Consider the following 19,329-nt stretch of genomic DNA (forward strand, 5'->3'; position numbering starts at 1 on the left):
TCAGATGACGTCTTTGTGTGGCCCGAGTGGACGCTCGAAGCGGAGCGTTCGGCGGGGCGTGCAGCGCGGCTGTGGGCTCACGCGTGATGTGAGCAGCGTGCACTAAGGCCGCTCCTATACGTGCGCATCTGTTTAACATGCACGCCGCACGCCCAACTCGAGCGTCCACTCAGGCCTTACACTTTGGCAGTGAAAGGGTTAAACAGCGGTGGTAATTTTTCGGCTGATAAACAAGTAGTTGAACCCATGTTGATCCTAAGGGCTCATTTAGACGGCGCGCGAACTCGTATACGATTTTAGTTACATTGCGGACCGTTGAGGTTACATCAGTTCAGCCGACCGATCAAATGACGCAATGTAATGAAACTCGTATGCGCTCCCGCGGGCCGGATTGGAACGCTGTCGGCGGGCTCACTTCGAGATCAATCTTCCTTGTCTTCAAAACTACTTCTAACTCGTATTGAAATTGATCAACTAATGAAACAGACCCGCAAACCGAATAATATGTGTAGGTAAGTATACAATTTAAGTATTTATTGTGATAACGAAAGGCAAACCAAACCTGCGTCATCAAATTATTCCTCTCAAGAAATGCTAGTAGTCATCACAATATGTATTGGGATAACTTCGGAAAAGGGGAACATTTTAAAAATCAAAAGTATACTTGGTCAACCAGATCTTGACAGTAGAAAAAGGCGGCAAATTTGAAAAATGTAGGCGCGAAGGGATATCGTCCCATAGAAAATTCGAATTTCGCGCCTTATTTTACTGACAAGATTTGGTTGACCAGCTATATCTACTAAATAATGCAACACATTAAGCTTATAAACAAATTAAAAGTGGAATAATTCGCTGTCTCTGGTGAGACTCGAACTCACGACACTGGATCATTAGCCCATGCTCTGCCAGCTGAGCTACCGAAACTGCACCAGAGGACAGCTAATATTTCCACCATTAGCCCCTTAGGGAGGCGCCCCTAGCAGCCCGAGATAGTGAATTTTTTCACTTTTAATTTATTTCTATACTTAATAGCATCGTTAGCAGACGTTTCTGCCTAATACAAAAATTAAAGGTAATATATTTATTAAAAAAGAATCTAAATGAACATTTAAATCTCTGTTTTGGTTAGTATACTCGTAAGTTTAAAATATATTTGCGATTTTCAAAATTACTTATTACATAGTTACCCCAATGCACCTGCCGGGCTAGCACATGATTGGCGCGACAGTATCTCGCGACGAGATAGACTACCCGTCCCTCTTTCATTAACATAGTTAGAAAAAGACGGGTAGTCTAGATAGTCGTACTTAGATAAGTCATATGCTAGGCCTACTGAATGTAAGTATCTCGGCAAATCAGATATATATGAAGTGTAGGTATTCATATGAAACAATATAGATTACCTTTAGAATTCACATTCATTAGTTTAAATACAACACAATATACAGTGCGTTAGACTCAAAGTGCTTAAACCAGAAATGTGACACGTCTAATGTGAATCACAAATTAAATAGGACCAATACTTACACCTCTTATTAAAAAGTAAATTTGCTTGCAATTATTTACAATCCTTGACAATATGCGAATTTACCGATTAGTTAAAGAATATCATAAAATACTCTAGATGACAGCCGCTTGACACGATATGTTTTAGATGGGTCTCTATTGTTTCCCAGATAGTTTTAAGCCATAATGTATTGTTTGCCCGCATTTTCGTTACTCATAATTCATTTGGTTCAGAAACGCGTCACTTTTCAGGATTGCCACAAAACAAACCTAACCTAACCTGTCTATAGTAGAGATGCACCGGATATCCGGTTACTATCCGGTATCCGGCCTATCCGGCCGTTATTTTAGTATCCGGCCGGATACCGGATAGTAAAATTAACACATTTTGGGGTAAATAAAAAATGGAATCTAAAAAACAGTCACGGTCATAATGCTAACGACACAGTAGATAGAAATGAATACGTAACCAATGTCACACAATACACTTTTTTTTTATGATATAGGAGGCAAACGAGCAGACGGATCACCTGATGGTAAGCGATTACCGCCGCCCATGGACACCCGCAGGGTTGCAAGCGCGTTGCCGGCCTTTAAGATGAGAGTACGCTCTTTTCTTGAAGGTTTGAAGGTCGTATCGGTCCGGAAATACCGCAGGCGACAGTTCATTCCACAGTTTGGCTGTGCGAGCACAAAAATACGCGCGCGCACTTGTAACTATAAACTAACTTACTACGTAATGACATGATAAAACTAGTTACGATCCTAGAAATGTGTCCGCGCGAACGTTCACTACGAAACAGGTCGAAACCTGCATGACGCGCACCTGCAAAACTCAAAATATAGGTATAGTTCCGCCGGCCGAATATCCGGCGGCCGGATACCGGATATTCGGCCAGTGTCCAGGTCGGATATCCGGTATCCGGTATCCGGCCAAACAACTATCCGTTGCATCTCTAGTCTATAGATTATCCTAACGAAAATCTTGAAATGATAACGGTTTCAGTTTTATGACTAATGATAATATGACAAACAATACATTATGACTTAAAACTTTATGGGAAACAGCGGGACCCCGTTTTAGATCTCTCGAGAATATTTTTTTTCCAACCGAGAGTACTGTTCTCGAGCGCCTTGCGTACATTTTGATATTTAATTAAATCCAGAGCATTTTTGAGATAGTTATATCTTTAATAGCAATATATCTACGAGCTAAAGAATTCAAGTTTACAGTAAATTCGCGACTACGCGTATTCATATTATTGTCCTCCAGTACAATCGAAAACAAATCGACTCCTTTGCACAGATAACAAATGCTCCATAGATAAAACAAACTATCACAAAAAAAATAACGTGTAGGAACGTCTCTAAAAACGTGTTACTGCCAAGTGCTATTGCTGGCAACATTGGCGTTCGGAAACGCGCTAGAGAAACCCTGGCTTAAGTTTAAAGAGCCGAATTGCTGGGATAGCGGCTGTTGAGGCTGGTTGAACAATTGGTTATTTTGAGGGAAACTTTGCTGGGCGGAGTTGAACTGTTGTTGTCCGAAGGGCTGCTGAAACTGGCCGGGCATCGACTGGAACTGGTTAAACTGTTGTTGTTGCTGTTGTTGCAAACCATTTTGTACCGCATTGTTAAAAGGCTGCGATTGGAACGCGTTAGCGAAACCGAACTGATTCTGCTGTTGAGTGAACTGTTGTTGATTAAAATTGGTTGAATTGAACTGATTGGTTGGTTGCTGGTTGAACTGAGCTGGTTGATTGAACTGTGTTTGGTTGAACTGACTTTGCGCCGGCGCGTTGAAGCTTTGCTGATTGAATTGGCTTCCTAAAGGAGTCTTACTATATAAAGCTAGGATACTATCTTTAGTTAGTTTGTTCTTTTCCTTTTCAGTCGGGGCGGGTTGTTTGAAGAAATTTTCTTCCTCGGTCTTCAAGTCGGGTTTGACTTCTTTAGGAGGCTCAACAGGTTCTTGGGGAGCGGAGAAAAAGCTTGAGAAGATGTCATCTTGCTTGGCCTCGGGCTTGGAGGTGTCCAGGCCGAGCAGGTCCGCAGAGCTGGTGGGCTTCGGGGGCTCTGCTTGGGCTGTGGGCGTGCTCCGGCCCAGCTTTGGGCTGACTGATGACTTGGGCTTCGGTATGCTCGGAATTACGTCCGATTTCTGTAAAACAAATATGCTTCGTAAAGTTTAAATAAATGTCATATACTAAGAAAAAGTGACCAAGGCCTCCAGTGCCCCAGGCTGGAATCAAACCAGCGTCCTCTGCTATCGCGGCAGGTGCCTGTGCCATTCGGCCACCGGGCCACAGCGGCATAGGTCGAATTTTTCCAAGTATATGCACTTCTTACTGAAGCCATCTCTCTCGCTAACTCGGTATCACCTGAGATGATCCAGTTAGAAAGGTCGAACCATACTGTTCTACCTTAGAGGTGGCCAGGGGGCGCCATAAGCCTTCAGAACTGAAACTGAACTCTGGCAGTGTGCGAGTCTACCGCTAGCAGTTACAGGAAAGTTTTTTGTTCTCGACTGTAGTCTCAATTCCATATCAGACTGCGACTCATAACACTCCCGATTACTCCGTTCCGATACTAACTGCGTGCAATAGCCATTCTAACCTCTTTAATATGTTCTGTGATGGCATAGAGAAATAAAAAAGCGGCCAAGTGCGAGTCGGACTCGCCCATGAAGGGTTCCGTATTTAGGCGATTTATGACGTATAAAAAAAAACTACTTACTAGATCTCGTTCAAACCAATTTTCGGTGGAAGTTTACATGGTAATGTACAAAATTTTTTTTAGTTTTATCATTCTCTTATTTTAGAAGTTACGGGGGGGGGGACACACATTTTACCACTTTGGAAGTGTCTCTCGCGCAAACTATTCAGTTTAGAAAAAATGATATTAGGAACCTCAATATCATTTTTGAAGACCTATCCATAGATACCCCACACGTATGGGTTTGATGAAAAAAAAAATTTTGAGTTTCAGTTCGAAGTATGGGGAACCCCAAAAATTTATTGTTTTTTTTCTATTTTTGTGTGAAAATCTTAATGCGGTTCACAGAATACATCTACTTACCAAGTTTCAACAGTATAGTTCTTATAGTTTCGGAGAAAAGTGGCTGTGACATACGGACGGACAGACAGACGGACAGACAGACGGACAGACAGACATGACGAATCTATAAGGGTTCCGTTTTTTGCCATTTGGCTACGGAACCCTAAAAAATACATAGAGTGCTCACTCCATACATCAGTTTTAGTACCAAAAAGACTATTAGCATCTAGCATCGAGTAGCGGAACTATCAGTACTGCTACTTGACAATAGATGTAGCACCGACCGGAAAGTCTTATGCTGTTGAGATAAGACTTTCCGGTCGGTGCTACATCTATTGTCAAGTAGCAGTACTAATAGTTCCGCTACTCGATGCTAGATGTGGACACTGATATTAATAGTCTGAACTGATGTATGGAGTGAGCACTTTTGTCTTACTATATTTCTCTATGGTGATGGTGACACTATGGTGTAGTGTTAGTATGGTGTGGCGGTACTCACGTTGTATTTCTTGTCGCTGGCGGGCGCGGGCAGGGGGCCCAGGCCCGATGAGGTCGACTTCTTTTTCCGCTTCTGCCGCTCCATTTCCTCATCGATCTCCTTGTCCCTGAAATTAAAATATCACTATTAAAAGGCGGTATCGTAATTTAGCGGTCTTCACATCACTACAATAACCGGGAATGCGACAGCACTATGACGTCTGTCATCTAGAAGATCGGTTTTTGCGCCTAGACGGCGTCGCGTATTACTTAAGTCCAAAACTCTGATTATTATTGTGATTCCCTAATAAATATTGTTTAAAATGGTGCTCTGGTGTTTTTACCCTTACACTATAGTTCGTTTTTTTAGCATTAGAAAGAACTTGCAAGAAGGTAAGCGATCTTGACATGTGTTTTAATTGAAAAACGCTTTTTAAAAATCAAAAACTATTACTTATGAAAGCAGAAGAATATAAATGATCGTATTAGATTCATAATTGTTACATATTTGCCGTAACTTATTTTTAAAAACGTGTTTTTCAATTAAAAGACACATCAAGATTGTTTACCTTATTTCTAATGCTAAAAAAACGAACACATAGTATAAAACAAAGTCGCTTCCCGCTGTCTGTCTGTCCCTATGTATGCTTAGATCTTTAAAACTACGCAAAGGATTTTGATGCGGTTTTTTTAGGGTTCCGTACTCAAAGGGTAAAAAACGGGACCCTTTTACTAAGACTTCTCTGTCCGTCCGTCCGTCTGTCACCAGGCTGTATCTCATGAACCGCGACAGTTGAAATTTTCACAAATGATGTATCTCTGTTGCCGCTATAACAACAAATACTAAAAATAAAATAAAATAAATATTTAAGGGGGGCTCCCATACAACAAACACGATTTTTTTGCTCTATTTTTTGTTGAGGGCGCGGAACCCCGTGCGCGAGTCCGACTCGCACTTGGCCGGTTTTTTAATAGATAGATTCAAGATGAAGGTTTATGTATAATTTCCTAACCCGTGCGAAGCCGCGGGTCGCTAGTAAATATATATACCACCAACAGACCACTCCGCTTTCTATTCTACCGATCTGAGATACCACGTAATCTCTGATACTGTAGTGATAGATAATTATATATCAATACACCTTATAAAACTAAGTCCCCTGCCGCGTCTCTCTGTTTGTATGTTCGCGATAAACTCAAAAACTACTGAACGGATTTTCATGCGGCTTTCACCTATCAGTAGAGTAATTCTTGAGGAAGGTTTAGGTGTATAATGTGTTAACCCGTGCGAAACCGGGGCGGGTCGCTAGTGATATGATAATACCACAGACAAGACATCCTCCAGACTGGGGCCCGTTTCTCAAAAGCTTGTAACTTGTAATACAAGCGGATGTCACTTTTTGACAGCTTTTGTTAGAAAGAGACTTCCACTTGTATTACAAGTTACAAGCTTTTGAGAAACGGGCCCCTGAGCATAGCAGCGCTACCCCCTCTGCCACAAATATACGGTAGTTTTACTCCATTTTCGAGTCAAAGTGTCTTTGTGTGACGTCCGTGTTTGAACGGACCAATCACGGCACGGGACTCGCTCACCTCGTCCCCCGCACCCCAGTATTTTTGGCAGCATCGCTTTCATGAAATAATTGCTCTAAACTCCGTCTAGAGGATTCCTAGTCTATGGATAATACCATAGAGAAATATAATAAGACAAGAGTGCTCACTCCATACATCAGTTCTGACTATTAATTTCAGTGTCTGCATCTAGCATCGAGTAGCGGAACTATCAGTACTGCTACTTGACAATAGATGTAGCACCGACCGGAAAGTCTTATCTCAACAGCATAAGACTTTCCTGTCGGTGCTACATCTATTGTCAAGTAGCAGTACTGGTAGTTCCGCTACTCGATGCTAGATGCTAAGTCTTTTTGGTACTAAAACTGATGTATGGAGTGAGCACTCTATGTATTTTTTTCTCTATGATAATACTGACCAGTTGACCTTGGGCGGGGCGGGCGGCACCCACTCCTTGGCGATGTACTTCTTCTGCTCGTACTTGGCCCGGATGAAGGCCTCCAGGGAGGAGTCGTTCTGAGGCCGACGCAGCGAGTCCGGCATGTTGGCCTCGTACACGGCGCGCGCGCGCGAGTTACCCATTTGTTGGAGGGATACCTGGACAAAAACGTTTTTCACACCACCTATTCGGAAAAGAGCTTTTTCTTCCCTGCTAGGAGGGATCAAAGTGGTACTTTTCCTCCCTGCTAGGAGGGATCAAAGTAATAGTTTTCTGTTCTAGCAAACTATTTTTAAATTTGTTTGCACATTATTTTTTTAGCTTAAATCTGTTTAAGCATCAGATTGTGTCAACACTAAGATGTTTTTATTTTCCTCATAGCTTCACATGAAAAGCAGTATGTGTCACACGGTATCAAAATTATTTCGTAGTGGGCGTTAACACTTGAATCCCTCATTACGCTCAGGATTCAATGTACGCCCTTAACGGAAATATATCATTTTGATCCCTTGTAACACAAACTATTTTTTTTATATATAGTTTTATCGCTGATTGTACAGACACAGAATAAATAATAATACTTGGTACAGAAGATTCACTCTCTAACAAAACGCGTCTATTACGACAGATATGACCTTTAGGTGGCGCAAGCGCGAGCAGGCGTCCGTTCCGTGGCGGTGCGCGGCAACCACTATGGCTTGACACCAAAATTGGTGTGGGCCGCATGTACTTGTAGCGATGCTACGAAATCGCGGAGTGAGCCACGCTTGGCTAAACAGTGTATAAAAGTTCTGATATACTGTTATACTCAGTGCCGGCCCGAGCCCTTGATCAGGGTAGAGCGAAATCGGGTTTTGGCGCCCTTATTCGTTGAAGTTTTCAAGCGTATTTTGAGCCCCCGCCACAATCGCGTCTTTTAAAACTCTTTTTTTCTCATTTGCCATTTTGGCGCCCCCCTTGCCATCCGGCGCCTAGAGCGGCCGCTCCACTCGCTCTACCCTAGATCCGGGCCTGGTTATACTGTACCACTTGTTCCGGGGTCCAGGAGTCCAGGTTGACGCTCTTGACCTTGGAGATGTGCACGCCCAGGTTCCGGTGGATGCCGGCGCAGCGGATGCACAGGAATATGCCAAGGTTCCATGATGCCCAGCGCGGTCCTGTAACCAGTGATCGATCAATGATATTATATAACTATAGATAGATCAGATCAGTATGAGGAAATCCTGAAGAAAGGCCAGGTCAAGAGCACCCTAAACCGGCGAGCGTGCATGAGGAATGTTATGAAAGTAACGGACACGAAAGAGGTATGTCAGGATCGTAGCAAGTGGAAATCCGTGGTCTCTGCCTACCCCTCCGGGAAATAGGCGTGGTTATATGTAGGTATGTATGTATAGATAGGTTATACTCCTACATAAGGTGCACAAAAAATACTTCCATATTTATTTCTATACCTACTCTCTTATATTTGTCATACTCGTTGGTAAACATAAGCTTGTCCTATTTTGGTATGCGGGAGCTCGTTAGCACGTGCACATTTCTCGCTTGCCTGGGCGCGACTAAAGGCAACTTGTACAATTTGTCACAAGGTGAGTGCTTCAATTTTGGAGCGTGTATTACCTATCTTTAGATATAGTGAAATTATAGTGAAATACATTTTATTCGAATTATAAATGTCACGATAATAGTAGATTATACAACAAGGATATAAAATAAAGGAACCCATACTGTCTGAGGCAATTTATCGGACAATTATAGCCGAGTTATATACTCTGCTCTTCAATTCGATTGCGAGGAAAAAAACAGAATTATATTATCAAATATATAAGGTTATTTTAATATACCTATATATAATAAATTGTGCATTAAAACAGTAGTGTGATGTTTTTCTAAATTCGCTTTCAGCTCGTTTCATAAACCCACACTCGTATTTTAATGCCTTTCATTATGAAGCAGTCCCATAAACTACTCTTAATTTAACTTGTCTAATCACAAGTTATCCTTCTTAGGAAAAATATACAGAGTACATACTTAATCTTAATCTACCAATTATTACATGTAAATGTACTGTAAGATGTTTGCTAAATGCAGTCCGTGCCCTTGTCTGCCACATTTGGCATCACAATATGCAAATGTGACCTGATGAGAATACATTAGTAGTGAGTCTAAGGATTTCTTTCGCCATCGTGGAATGTTTTTAAGTTTTTAACTGACTTCAAAAAAGGAGGAAGTTATCAATTCAACTGCATTTATTTATATTTTTTGTATGTTTGTTACCCGACCGACATTTGAAAACCGATATGGAAAATACTTTTCCAAATCCCAACTTTGTAACCGTAGCAATAAGAGGCGTAATTCAGACAATGTAATGAAATTCAATCAATACAACCTTCGGATCAATTGCTAAGATCAAGGTGACGAAATGCACTTTCTAGGCAAATATTTTACAATAGGCTACATGACTAATTTTCATTTATGGTATCAATCGATCGGGTTTGTTTTTAGGATCAAATGTCTATATGGGACCCATTGCATTAAAGTAACACAAAAGTCAGAAATTGTAGTCAAAGGCCGACTTCACTCGCGAAACGCCCTATACAAAACGACAAGGGAACGTGACGTCAAGGTCTCTGGGAGCCCATCTTGTAGTATGGACAAAACAAGAAAATTGCGTTTTTGTCGGTGAAATATTGTGTTTATGTATATAGTTGCTATACAATATTTTTATGGATGAAATGTAAGGAATCGAATGGTACCCTTACTTTTATCGTTTTTGGAAGTTAAAAAAAACTTAAATTTTGAAACTTTCAGGTCCTGTATTTTTGTAATTTTTCAATATTTTATTTTAATATCCACATTATTGTGATAAATTGCTCGTTTGCTATCTATTTTACTAGATTTTGTTATAAAATTCAACATGTGTCATCATCCCTATTAGGTATATGAATAGAGAGCTGCAACATTGCTTGGAGACATTATGAATTCATAAAGTGGAATGGAATATGGTGATATGGAATTTAGCTATATGTGACGTTATCTATGAAAAGGGACCTTATTGTCGATGGCGCTTACGCCATTATTAACGATGCTCCGGTATAAATACAATGCCGCGCGACGCTGTGCGGCGTAAGCGCCATCGACAATAAGGTCCCTTTTCATAGATAATGCCCCATCTTGTGCTTGTTGTTTATTGCACAATAAGAAATAAAAAGAAACAACCGACCAAGTGCGAGTCGGACTCGTGTTCCAAGGGTTCTGTACATTAAGTCCAACTCATGCATGACTGCACATTTCTAATAGGTTTTCCTGTCATCTTAGGTAAAGAACTATTTTGTGTATTTTTTTTTCAAAATTTTAGACACAGTAGTTTCGGAGATAAAGGGTTGGGGGATGGTCGTACAGACAGACCAAGTGATCCTATAAGGGTTCCGTTTTTTCCTTTTGAGGTACGTAACCCTAAAAAGGCGGAAGGGTTTTTTTATTAAATCTCTACTAAAACAACCACATTATCATCCCAAACAGACGAAGCTGCGGGCAGAAGCTAGTACTTACATACAGACTGAATTAGAAAAAAAGCGGCCAAGTGCGAGTCGGACTCGCCCATGAAGGGTTCCGTATTTAGGCGATTTATGACGTATAAAAAAAAACTACTTACTAGATCTCGTTCAAACCAATTTTCGGTGGAAGTTTACATGGTAATGTACATCATATATTTTTTTAGTTTTATCATTCTCTTATTTTAGAAGTTACAGGGGGGGGGGGGACACACATTTTACCACTTTGGAAGTGTCTCTCGCGCAAACTATTCAGTTTAGAAAAAAATGATATTAGAAACCTCAATATCATTTTTGAAGACCTATCCATAGATACCCCACACGTATGGGTTTGATGAAAAAAAATTTTTTGAGTTTCAGTTCGAAGTATGGGGAACCCCAAAAATTTATTGTTTTTTTTCTATTTTTGTATGAAAATCTTAATGCGGTTCACAGAATACATCTACTTACCAAGTTTCAACAGTATAGTTCTTATAGTTTCGGAGAAAAGTGGCTGTGACATACGGACGGACAGACAGACGGACAGACGGACAGACAGACAGACATGACGAATCTATAAGGGTTCCGTTTTTTGCCATTTGGCTACGGAACCCTAAAAAAGCATTATTTTTAGTATATAAGGTAAGTTTGATACTTCAGAATGTTAATGTACAGTCAATAGTATTAGAAGAAATACTATTCTCTTAGCACCTTGGCACTGTATAGAAGCTACTATGAACATGATCTCAATTATAATTGGAATGCAACCTTGACTTATTCATTGAAACATTATGATATGAAGCATAATCTACATGAAATTAACCCGAATGGGGTTAAAGACAGGAAAGTGTAATTAGTGGTTTCCTCTTTTGTTTAACATCGTGAAATATATGATTTTAATGGCACATTTGTTTGAATTTGTAGCAGTTTGTGAGAAAAACAATAATATGCTTTTTATAGAATACTTTAAAACATTAAGCCTGCCATCTTTGTTTGAATAAAACCAGAATTTATTTTGTACTGAAATGACAGATCTTTGACAAATGGAGTTGGACAGTCCAAGTATTTTACAGATGGCACCAGCATAGGTTTACACAGGTAAATCCCTAGAATTGTGTCAAATTGTTGTTTTTTTTATGAACTGGATGACAAATTTCTTAGAACAAACTAGACTCGGGAAAACTATGCTGGCGCCATCTATGCAAACCTTTGACAGTTGCCATTGGGGCAATAAAAAAGCAATTATAATATGACAAACATTAAAATATAACCTCTGAAAATAAATACATTTATGATGATTAATAAACTTTGAAAACAAGTATTACATCTAATTTGATTTAGTTGAAACTAGCGACTCGCCCCGGCTTCGCACGGGTTAACAAATTATACATAATCCTTCCTCTTGAATCACTCTGTCTATTTAAAAAAACCGCATCTAAATCCGTTGCGTAGTTTTAAAGATCTAAGCATACATACAGATAGACAGACAGTGGTAATTTTGTTTTATACTATGTAGTGAAGCAGAACTCATTCAAGGCCCTTGGTCAGAAAAAAGAGGCAGAGTCACTCTGTATACAATATAAGCTATAAAACATGGCAATTTATTCCAGGGTTGCCAACTCCAAATTTTTTTTACCCCTAGAGCTCAACTTAAAAACCCCTAAAACTGTACTATTGTTTTGGAAAATCCACTAAATAGAAAATAAAAGAACTTATGCGTTTAATTAATTCTTTATTGATACATTTTCCAGAATTTCGTACATTAAATCATTTTCAACCGGTTCGACATTTTGAAATAAAATAAAAAATCAAAAATTCGCACCGCATCGCGACCTTGGAGCGGTTCTAGGAATAGCTCGTACTGGCGTGGGCTTCCACAGTCCACACCATCGCACCGAACCGTCAAAACGGTGCGATCCTAGTTTACATACTGCCGCATACGTGTGCCAGTGTTGCCAAGTGTCCAATATTTCCGTGTTTTTCAACGAATTTTTGCCATGAATCCCTTAAGATTTAATTTAAATTATTGTGGGTCCGCTTTTTTAGAGGTAGATGAAGGGCCTGAGGTAATATAGCTGGTCAAGCAAATCTTGTCAGTAAAAAAAGGCGCGAAATTTAAATTTTCTATAGGACGATATCCCTTCGCGCCTACATTTTTCAAATTTGCCGCCTTTTTCTACTGACAAGATCTGCTTGACCAGCTTTATAATACACTTTTATGCCTGAAAATATTTGGGAATCTACGTCTTTAAAGCACTGCTTCCGCATTTTTGCAATTTCATCAACTGGCTACATTGCCGTCCAGTTTGGCATTGACATATTCCACTATCATAATTTGAAAATGACAGCTGTCAAACGGTGCGATGCAGCCTACACACTAGGGAAATTGGTGCGGAGCGCACCAGTATTATTACTTGTCAGTTGGTGCGACGTGCATGCCCATCGCACCACAATTATGTGCGATGGACGCTTACACACTATCGATACGTGCGCCGCACCGCACTACTTTAACGTGTGCACACCCGTCGTACTCAAGTTTGCCAACAAATCCAATAATCAACAGCCACGACGCCACAGAGCCAAAATAGAGCGCTAATAGCTTATTCACACGACACTTTTGGTGGGGCCCAAGCTTATAGCCATAACAGACTACCGCACGTATACCCTGCCTTGACCCTCCTTGCATCTCCCTGATCCGCCGTAACGTACTTGCTTTTTATTATTAGGCCGGAACATACGGACTTTCTATTCGTCTTCCGTATGAAATGGCATGTGCAAATAAGCAAACCAGACAGCTGTATGAATGTGTATAGCGAAGTTCCGTTCACACATCATCATCATCATCATGGTCATTTCGTAAGGAAATCGGGTAAACATTCCGTATGTATGTGGCCGACCTAACACTGCCCGACCCGACAAGGGGGCCAGAGGGCCTACCGCGTACCACGTTCGACGTGTTGCCTCTCTGTCGCACTTGTAAATTCGTACGTAAGTGTGTCAGGGAGGCAACACGTCGAACGTGGTTCGCGGTAGGCCCTCTGACCAAAAGGATGGTCTGAACCACATTTAAAGCGACGAAAGATCATACAATCACGTTACAATTCACTGTGTAGCGTAAATCGGAACGTTCAGCCGTGTATTTCCTTCTCAGTCGCACTTGCGAGTTCAAGCAACACAGAGTGGGATACACTAATATATCGAGAACGTTTCGTTTCCAGTATAGTATGTAGCTTCTCACATCGTGAACACTTTTAGAAAAATCCCTAAAAAATCCACTAAAAATATTTAGCCCCTAAAAAAACCACTAGTTGCTTTTTATTCCCCTAAATTTAGTGGTAAAACCCCTAAGTTGGCACCCCTGTACGGATATGATGGTCGTTCTTGTCTACGTGACAGCGTGATAAAACGGTGTCCGTCACTTTCTTTCCCACGGTGTTAAACAGTGACAGTTATTTTATCACGTGGATAAAGATGGATAAAGCTATCCATAATAGGCTGGCTGATTTATTCATAGTCTCATTGATACAATGACATAATATAATGATATTGATGAATGACATATGTAAGAGTATTAGAGATAACTTTTAACAATTAATAGATAACACAATAGCTTCCTAGTGTTACTGATAAGGAAAAAAAAAATTTTTTTCTCTCATTTTATCTGCAATCGGCTGTTTTATCCATAATCAGATGTTATGTCTTTTTTGAGGGTTTTGTGAGGTATTCCATTAAATACTCTCTCATGGCTTTGATAGAATTTATCTTCTAGTGCCACTTAGTGCCTCTGGTCTAGCCGCAGTATTAAGGAAAAAAAATATAAAAATATGTATAAATAAAGTTGTCCATATTTAGTTTCAGTTACATCCAACTCCATTTCAGAAGTATTAGTCATTTTTGATGAATTCACTTTACAGTTTGTTATCAGGATTTGCTTAAAGGCTTAAAACATTTGTGTTACATATCTTTTGTTAATATGGCAAAAGTTATGCAAACCCAAGCCACAAAATTAATGGAGTTATCTGAATATTCCATAAATTTTCTTTTTTTTTAAATAAGGTACGTGAAAATGTTTAAATATGGTTTGGCTCAATGATCACGACCATGACACTAAGAAAAGCTAAAAAAAATACACTCTTTAAACTATCCAGCTCCTCTGCTAGTAATAATGTAATAACACTAATAAATTTCTGATTTCTATCAATTTTAAAATGTCATTTAATCTCAATAACTCCCAACATCTGGCAAAAATGAACTCTTTTTCTTTAGCAAGAATTTTGTATCAGAAATCAAGAAATAAAACACTGGAATGTCAGTGAACCGAGTAATGCATTACCTGACGACATCGACGGGCGGAAATGCACGTAAATTGAGACCTGGCATTGATAATAACTAAATTGTTTAAGGATATTATGAGTCATTGATTCCGATCTATGAAGCCCTCACGGTTCACCGAGTTCAAGGACCTAATTACGATACGGCCCGCTAGCAGTCGGCTAGCCATCTATTACTCCGTCTAAGCAACTAACTTAGTCGTAAATAATATTTTAAAGCGAATAGGAAACTTGAGAATCATCGTACCTTTAGCATCACAGTCAACACAATATTTGTTGTCTTCATCCTTCAGCATAGCCATCAATATGTTCTGACATCGGTCCTGGATCTGTTTGGCCCGGTCCTTTTCGGTTTTCGATGTCATTTCTGTTAGATATTTGTAGCAAACGGCTTGAAAATCACTGGAAATGGGTGGAAGGATTGTTTGTTGAAGGCAGCAGCAGAAACCATAGAGTAAAGTGAATTGACAGCCGGATTGATGAGTTGTATTCTTATTCATGGTTGAGACGCAAGCTGGCAATACTATAGTCGGTCCAACGACTTTGTCAGTATAAAAAGCAGCGATATTAAAATTTTCTATGCGACGATACCCTTCGCGCCTATATTTTTTAATGGAAATGGCTTGATAAATGTTCTTTTGACAAAAATAATCATTACAAACTTTGAAATTCCAAAGAGTATTCTATCTCTGTCACTCCTATACGACAAGAGGGTAAAAGATGGAGAAAGGCCACATTTTCATTTCAAATTTCAACGTTTGCAAGTAAGCCTTCTCTTCTCTAGACTACCGGAAATTCATTTCCTTAAACACTTTTTTAATAAAAAAAAATACAAATGTCACTTGCTCATTTGTCATTCTTGTCAAAATAAAAATATAGTCTTTGTTTTGAAAATAGACGAAATTTGTGAATATCTCTAATTATTCATGTATTAAGTTTTAAATTAGCCTTTTTCGTAATTTAGTAAAGGATATGGACCCATAACATTAATACTTTTTCAACTCAAATGTGTATTAATAATACTTTTTAAAACATATTTTTAATGTAAAAGTTCTAGTCCATTGAGAAGTGAATTTGTGATCAAAATGGGCAATCAGCTGATGGGCTTAGCCCCGTCGCAGATATACCCTGTGGAGCATTATTTAAGTGACCATGCGGATCTTACATTTGACATGAGGTAATAGCATTATCAATATAGTCAGCAAGTACTACTGTTACACACATATGTTTCAATTACTAATTAATTTCATGTCTAGAAAGGGTCTCTTTGCTATAACCCAACTCATAAGTTTTTTAACCCAATGAAATTCTACCCAATTAATGATATAACTAGGTTTAAACTTCCTTAGCAAACATTTTGTATAGTAGGCGGCATGAGGGTATTATTCAAGTTTTTTTTAACTAAAACCCTTCTTTCAGCCTTGGCTCTACGCGTTTTTTAAAAGTGGCCCGGGCACGGTCGCGAGAGGGCTTAGTTGTAGCCAAAGTGTTTGCGGTCCACGACCCGTCATTGCCACTTGCCGAGCACAAGGAACGGATTCTGAAGATTAAGGAACAGCTGGTTTCTGCGTTCAATTGTTTGCCGTTTCAGAGAGTTATAGTAAGTATCTTTGAATAGGTTTTTTGGATTGTCATGCCCTTATTTTCTTCACCTTCAGCTTGTACTGAATATTTAGGAGAAAGAATACTGTGTTTACCAAAAATTTTATATTCTCGTTTGCCAGATGTAGATTGTGAACCCACCTTTATAATTATCCTTTTCCACAGTTAACAGACAAAGCTGGTTTATTAATGCGTGAGTATTGCAAGTACAGTGTGTACGACCGCATGTCAACGCGCCCCTTCTTAACGGTGCTTGAGAAGAAGTGGATCACTTTCCAAGTGCTCTACGCTCTGCACCGGATGCACAAACTTGGGATATGCCACGGTGACATCAAGGTAAGATTTCAAAGAGATGCCTTTTTGTTCCTCCCAGACAGTTTCTGACATCTTTTAGCTGAGAGAAATAGAGATAACATACCTTTTTCTGTTTCTCTCAGCAGAAAATATCAGACAAAAAGTTTCTTACTAAATGTTAGACTTTAGAATTGTAACTTACAGCTCTGATATTTAAATTGTAATCGGTTCCCCGCACTACAGGCATTGCCTAGTGCGGAGACCCCTGGTATGTCTGTAACCATTATCCGAAATAAATGTTCTTTATTCTTTTGTTGAATGCTTTAGGATACCACTTTATGCATATGCAAGAATTTATTTTTCTAATTAGTATGTGGTTTTTGGACCCATTTCATAGCCACCATCTTCGTTTGAAAAGTATCAACCTAAATGTTTTTTTTTTCTATTTTTCCACAGCTGGAAAATATAATGGTGACGTCATGGCTATGGGTGCTGGTCACGGACATCGCCTCCTTCAAGCCCACATTCTTACCGGATGACAATCCTGCCGACTTCAGTTACTTCTTCGACACGTCCCGCCGGCGGCTGTGCTATGTAGCCCCGGAGCGGTTCGTCTCCCCCGACCCGCGACGAGCGGTATGTAACCTATTGCACAGAATAAATAATAGTACTAAGTACAGAAGACTCACTCTCTAACAAAACGCGTCTGTTACGATCAGCACAGATATGGCCGCTAGGTGGCGACAGCGCCACGCGCGGCTTATGGCTTTCCCCAAAATTGGGGCGGAACGGATGTACTTTTAGCTACCTGTAGCAAAGCGACGAAATCGCGGAGTGAGACACGCCTGTCTATTGTAAAAGACCTTAAAAATAATAACCAGCGAATATAGCTCATATCAAAAAACAATTTTTAGTCATAAATACATATTTAACTTAATTTACTCCCCTCAGGGAGAAGGGGAATGACCCCCGTTCTGTCATGGCTTGTCCAACAGGTCTACATCGCCATACAGCGGGGCTAGTGTGACGGGGACCTTTGGCATGGCCACAGAGAAAAAAATACATAAGAGTGCTCACTCCATACAACAGTTTTAGTAGCAAAAAGACTATTAGCATCTAGCATCGAGTAGCGGAACTATCAGTACTGCTACTTGACAATAGATGTAGCACCGACCGGAAAGTCAAGTAGCAGTGCTGATAGTTCCGCTACTCGATGCTAGATGTGGACACTGAAATTAATAGTCTGAACTGATGTATGGAGTGAGCACTCTTGTCTTACTATATTTGTCTATGGCATGGCTCAGAACGGGTTTTAGTTTCTTAAGTTTTGTACATATTATATTGTATCTATTTCATTTTCCTGTAATGTAATTTTAATAAATTTAATATTTAACTAAAACTTATTGTTACAGAATGAAGATAGAAACAGTAACTTGTTATTAAGTGAGTCTCCATGCAAGGTGGGAGAGCTACTGCCGAGTATGGACATCTTCTCAGCTGGGTAAGTCTGCTAAATACAATCTGAGAAAGTGGAAACTATCAATTTGATATTTTGTGAATTTTGAATCTCGAAAAGAAAATGAAAAAAAGCGGCCAAGTGCGAGTCGGACTCGCCCATGAAGGGTTCCGTATTTAGGCGATTTAAGACGTATAAAAAAAACTACTTACTAGATCTCGTTCAAACCAATTTTCGGTGGAAGTTTACATGGTAATGTACATCATATATTTGTTTCAGTTTTATCATTCTCTTATTTTAGAAGTTACGGGGGGGGGGGGGGGGGGGGACACACATTTTACCACTTTGGAAGTGTCTCTCGCGCAAACTATTCAGTTTAGAAAAAAATGATATTAGAAACCTCAATATCATTTTTGAAGACCTATCCATAGATACCCCACACGTATGGGTTTGATGAAAAAAAAATTTTTGAGTTTCAGTTCGAAGTATGGGGAACCCCAAAAATTTATTGTTTTTTTTCTATTTTTGTGTGAAAATCTTAATGCGGTTCACAGAATACATCTACTTACCAAGTTTCAACAGTATAGTTCTTATAGTTTCGGAGAAAAGTGGCTGTGACATACGGACGGACAGACAGACGGACAGACAGACGGACAGACAGACGGACAGACAGACGGACAGACAGACGGACAGACAGACATGACGAATCTATAAGGGTTCCGTTTTTTGCCATTTGGCTACGGAACCCTAAAAATGACTCATTGGCAAACAAGCAGTAGGTACCTAAATGTCTGCAGTAACCGCAACTTATGAACATGTTCAACTACAAGAGTGACGAGTGACCAATACGCGTTTCGCTCTGAAATTCTGTACACTCTTCTTTTGAACAACCCTATGAACGTCCCTTTATACAGTACCTATAAAAATTTCGTTCGTTTTGACAATATCTGACTTGTATGCGTCTAACAACATTATTGATAAATTTAGCAACCTCTTACAAAACTCTGTTAAATTCTGTCTCTTTCTAACAAACAGAAGGGACAAAATGACGGACACAAAGATTAT

At 39.7% G+C, this 19,329-nt stretch overlaps 2 protein-coding genes and 2 long non-coding RNA genes across 4 annotated transcripts in view; 2 read left to right on the forward strand and 2 right to left on the reverse strand.

The window, feature by feature from the left end:
* LOC134657884 (uncharacterized) overlaps nucleotides 1-4,518 on the forward strand; it is a 116,452-nt gene extending 111,934 nt beyond the window's left edge. The window contains exon 3 of the long non-coding RNA XR_010097652.1: nucleotides 4,306-4,518. This is a non-coding gene — a long non-coding RNA (uncharacterized LOC134657884). The remainder of the gene's footprint in view (nucleotides 1-4,305) is intronic.
* LOC134657885 (uncharacterized) overlaps nucleotides 1-19,329 on the reverse strand; it is a 186,171-nt gene that overhangs the window by 52,318 nt on the left and 114,524 nt on the right. The window lies entirely within an intron of this gene.
* Nucleotides 2,719-15,376, reverse strand: LOC134657819 (stromal membrane-associated protein 1). The gene is made up of 5 exons (XM_063513389.1): nucleotides 15,160-15,376; nucleotides 8,078-8,208; nucleotides 7,031-7,209; nucleotides 5,063-5,168; nucleotides 2,719-3,667 (listed from the first exon to the last, which is right to left on the reverse strand). Exons 1-5 carry the CDS (start codon nucleotides 15,275-15,277, stop codon nucleotides 2,885-2,887), a joined length of 1,317 nt encoding a protein of 438 aa, XP_063369459.1. The 5' UTR covers nucleotides 15,278-15,376; the 3' UTR covers nucleotides 2,719-2,884.
* LOC134657852 (phosphoinositide 3-kinase regulatory subunit 4) overlaps nucleotides 15,801-19,329 on the forward strand; it is a 40,447-nt gene continuing 36,918 nt past the window's right edge. The window contains exons 1-5 of the mRNA XM_063513430.1: nucleotides 15,801-16,089; nucleotides 16,332-16,512; nucleotides 16,680-16,850; nucleotides 17,265-17,444; nucleotides 18,221-18,309. Of these exons, the coding sequence (XP_063369500.1) occupies nucleotides 15,998-16,089; nucleotides 16,332-16,512; nucleotides 16,680-16,850; nucleotides 17,265-17,444; nucleotides 18,221-18,309 (713 nt within the window). The 5' untranslated portion in view covers nucleotides 15,801-15,997. The remainder of the gene's footprint in view (nucleotides 16,090-16,331; nucleotides 16,513-16,679; nucleotides 16,851-17,264; nucleotides 17,445-18,220; nucleotides 18,310-19,329) is intronic.

This window comes from Cydia amplana, chromosome 21 (genome assembly GCF_948474715.1).
Source record: "Cydia amplana chromosome 21, ilCydAmpl1.1, whole genome shotgun sequence".
Taxonomy (NCBI): domain Eukaryota; kingdom Metazoa; phylum Arthropoda; class Insecta; order Lepidoptera; family Tortricidae; genus Cydia; species Cydia amplana.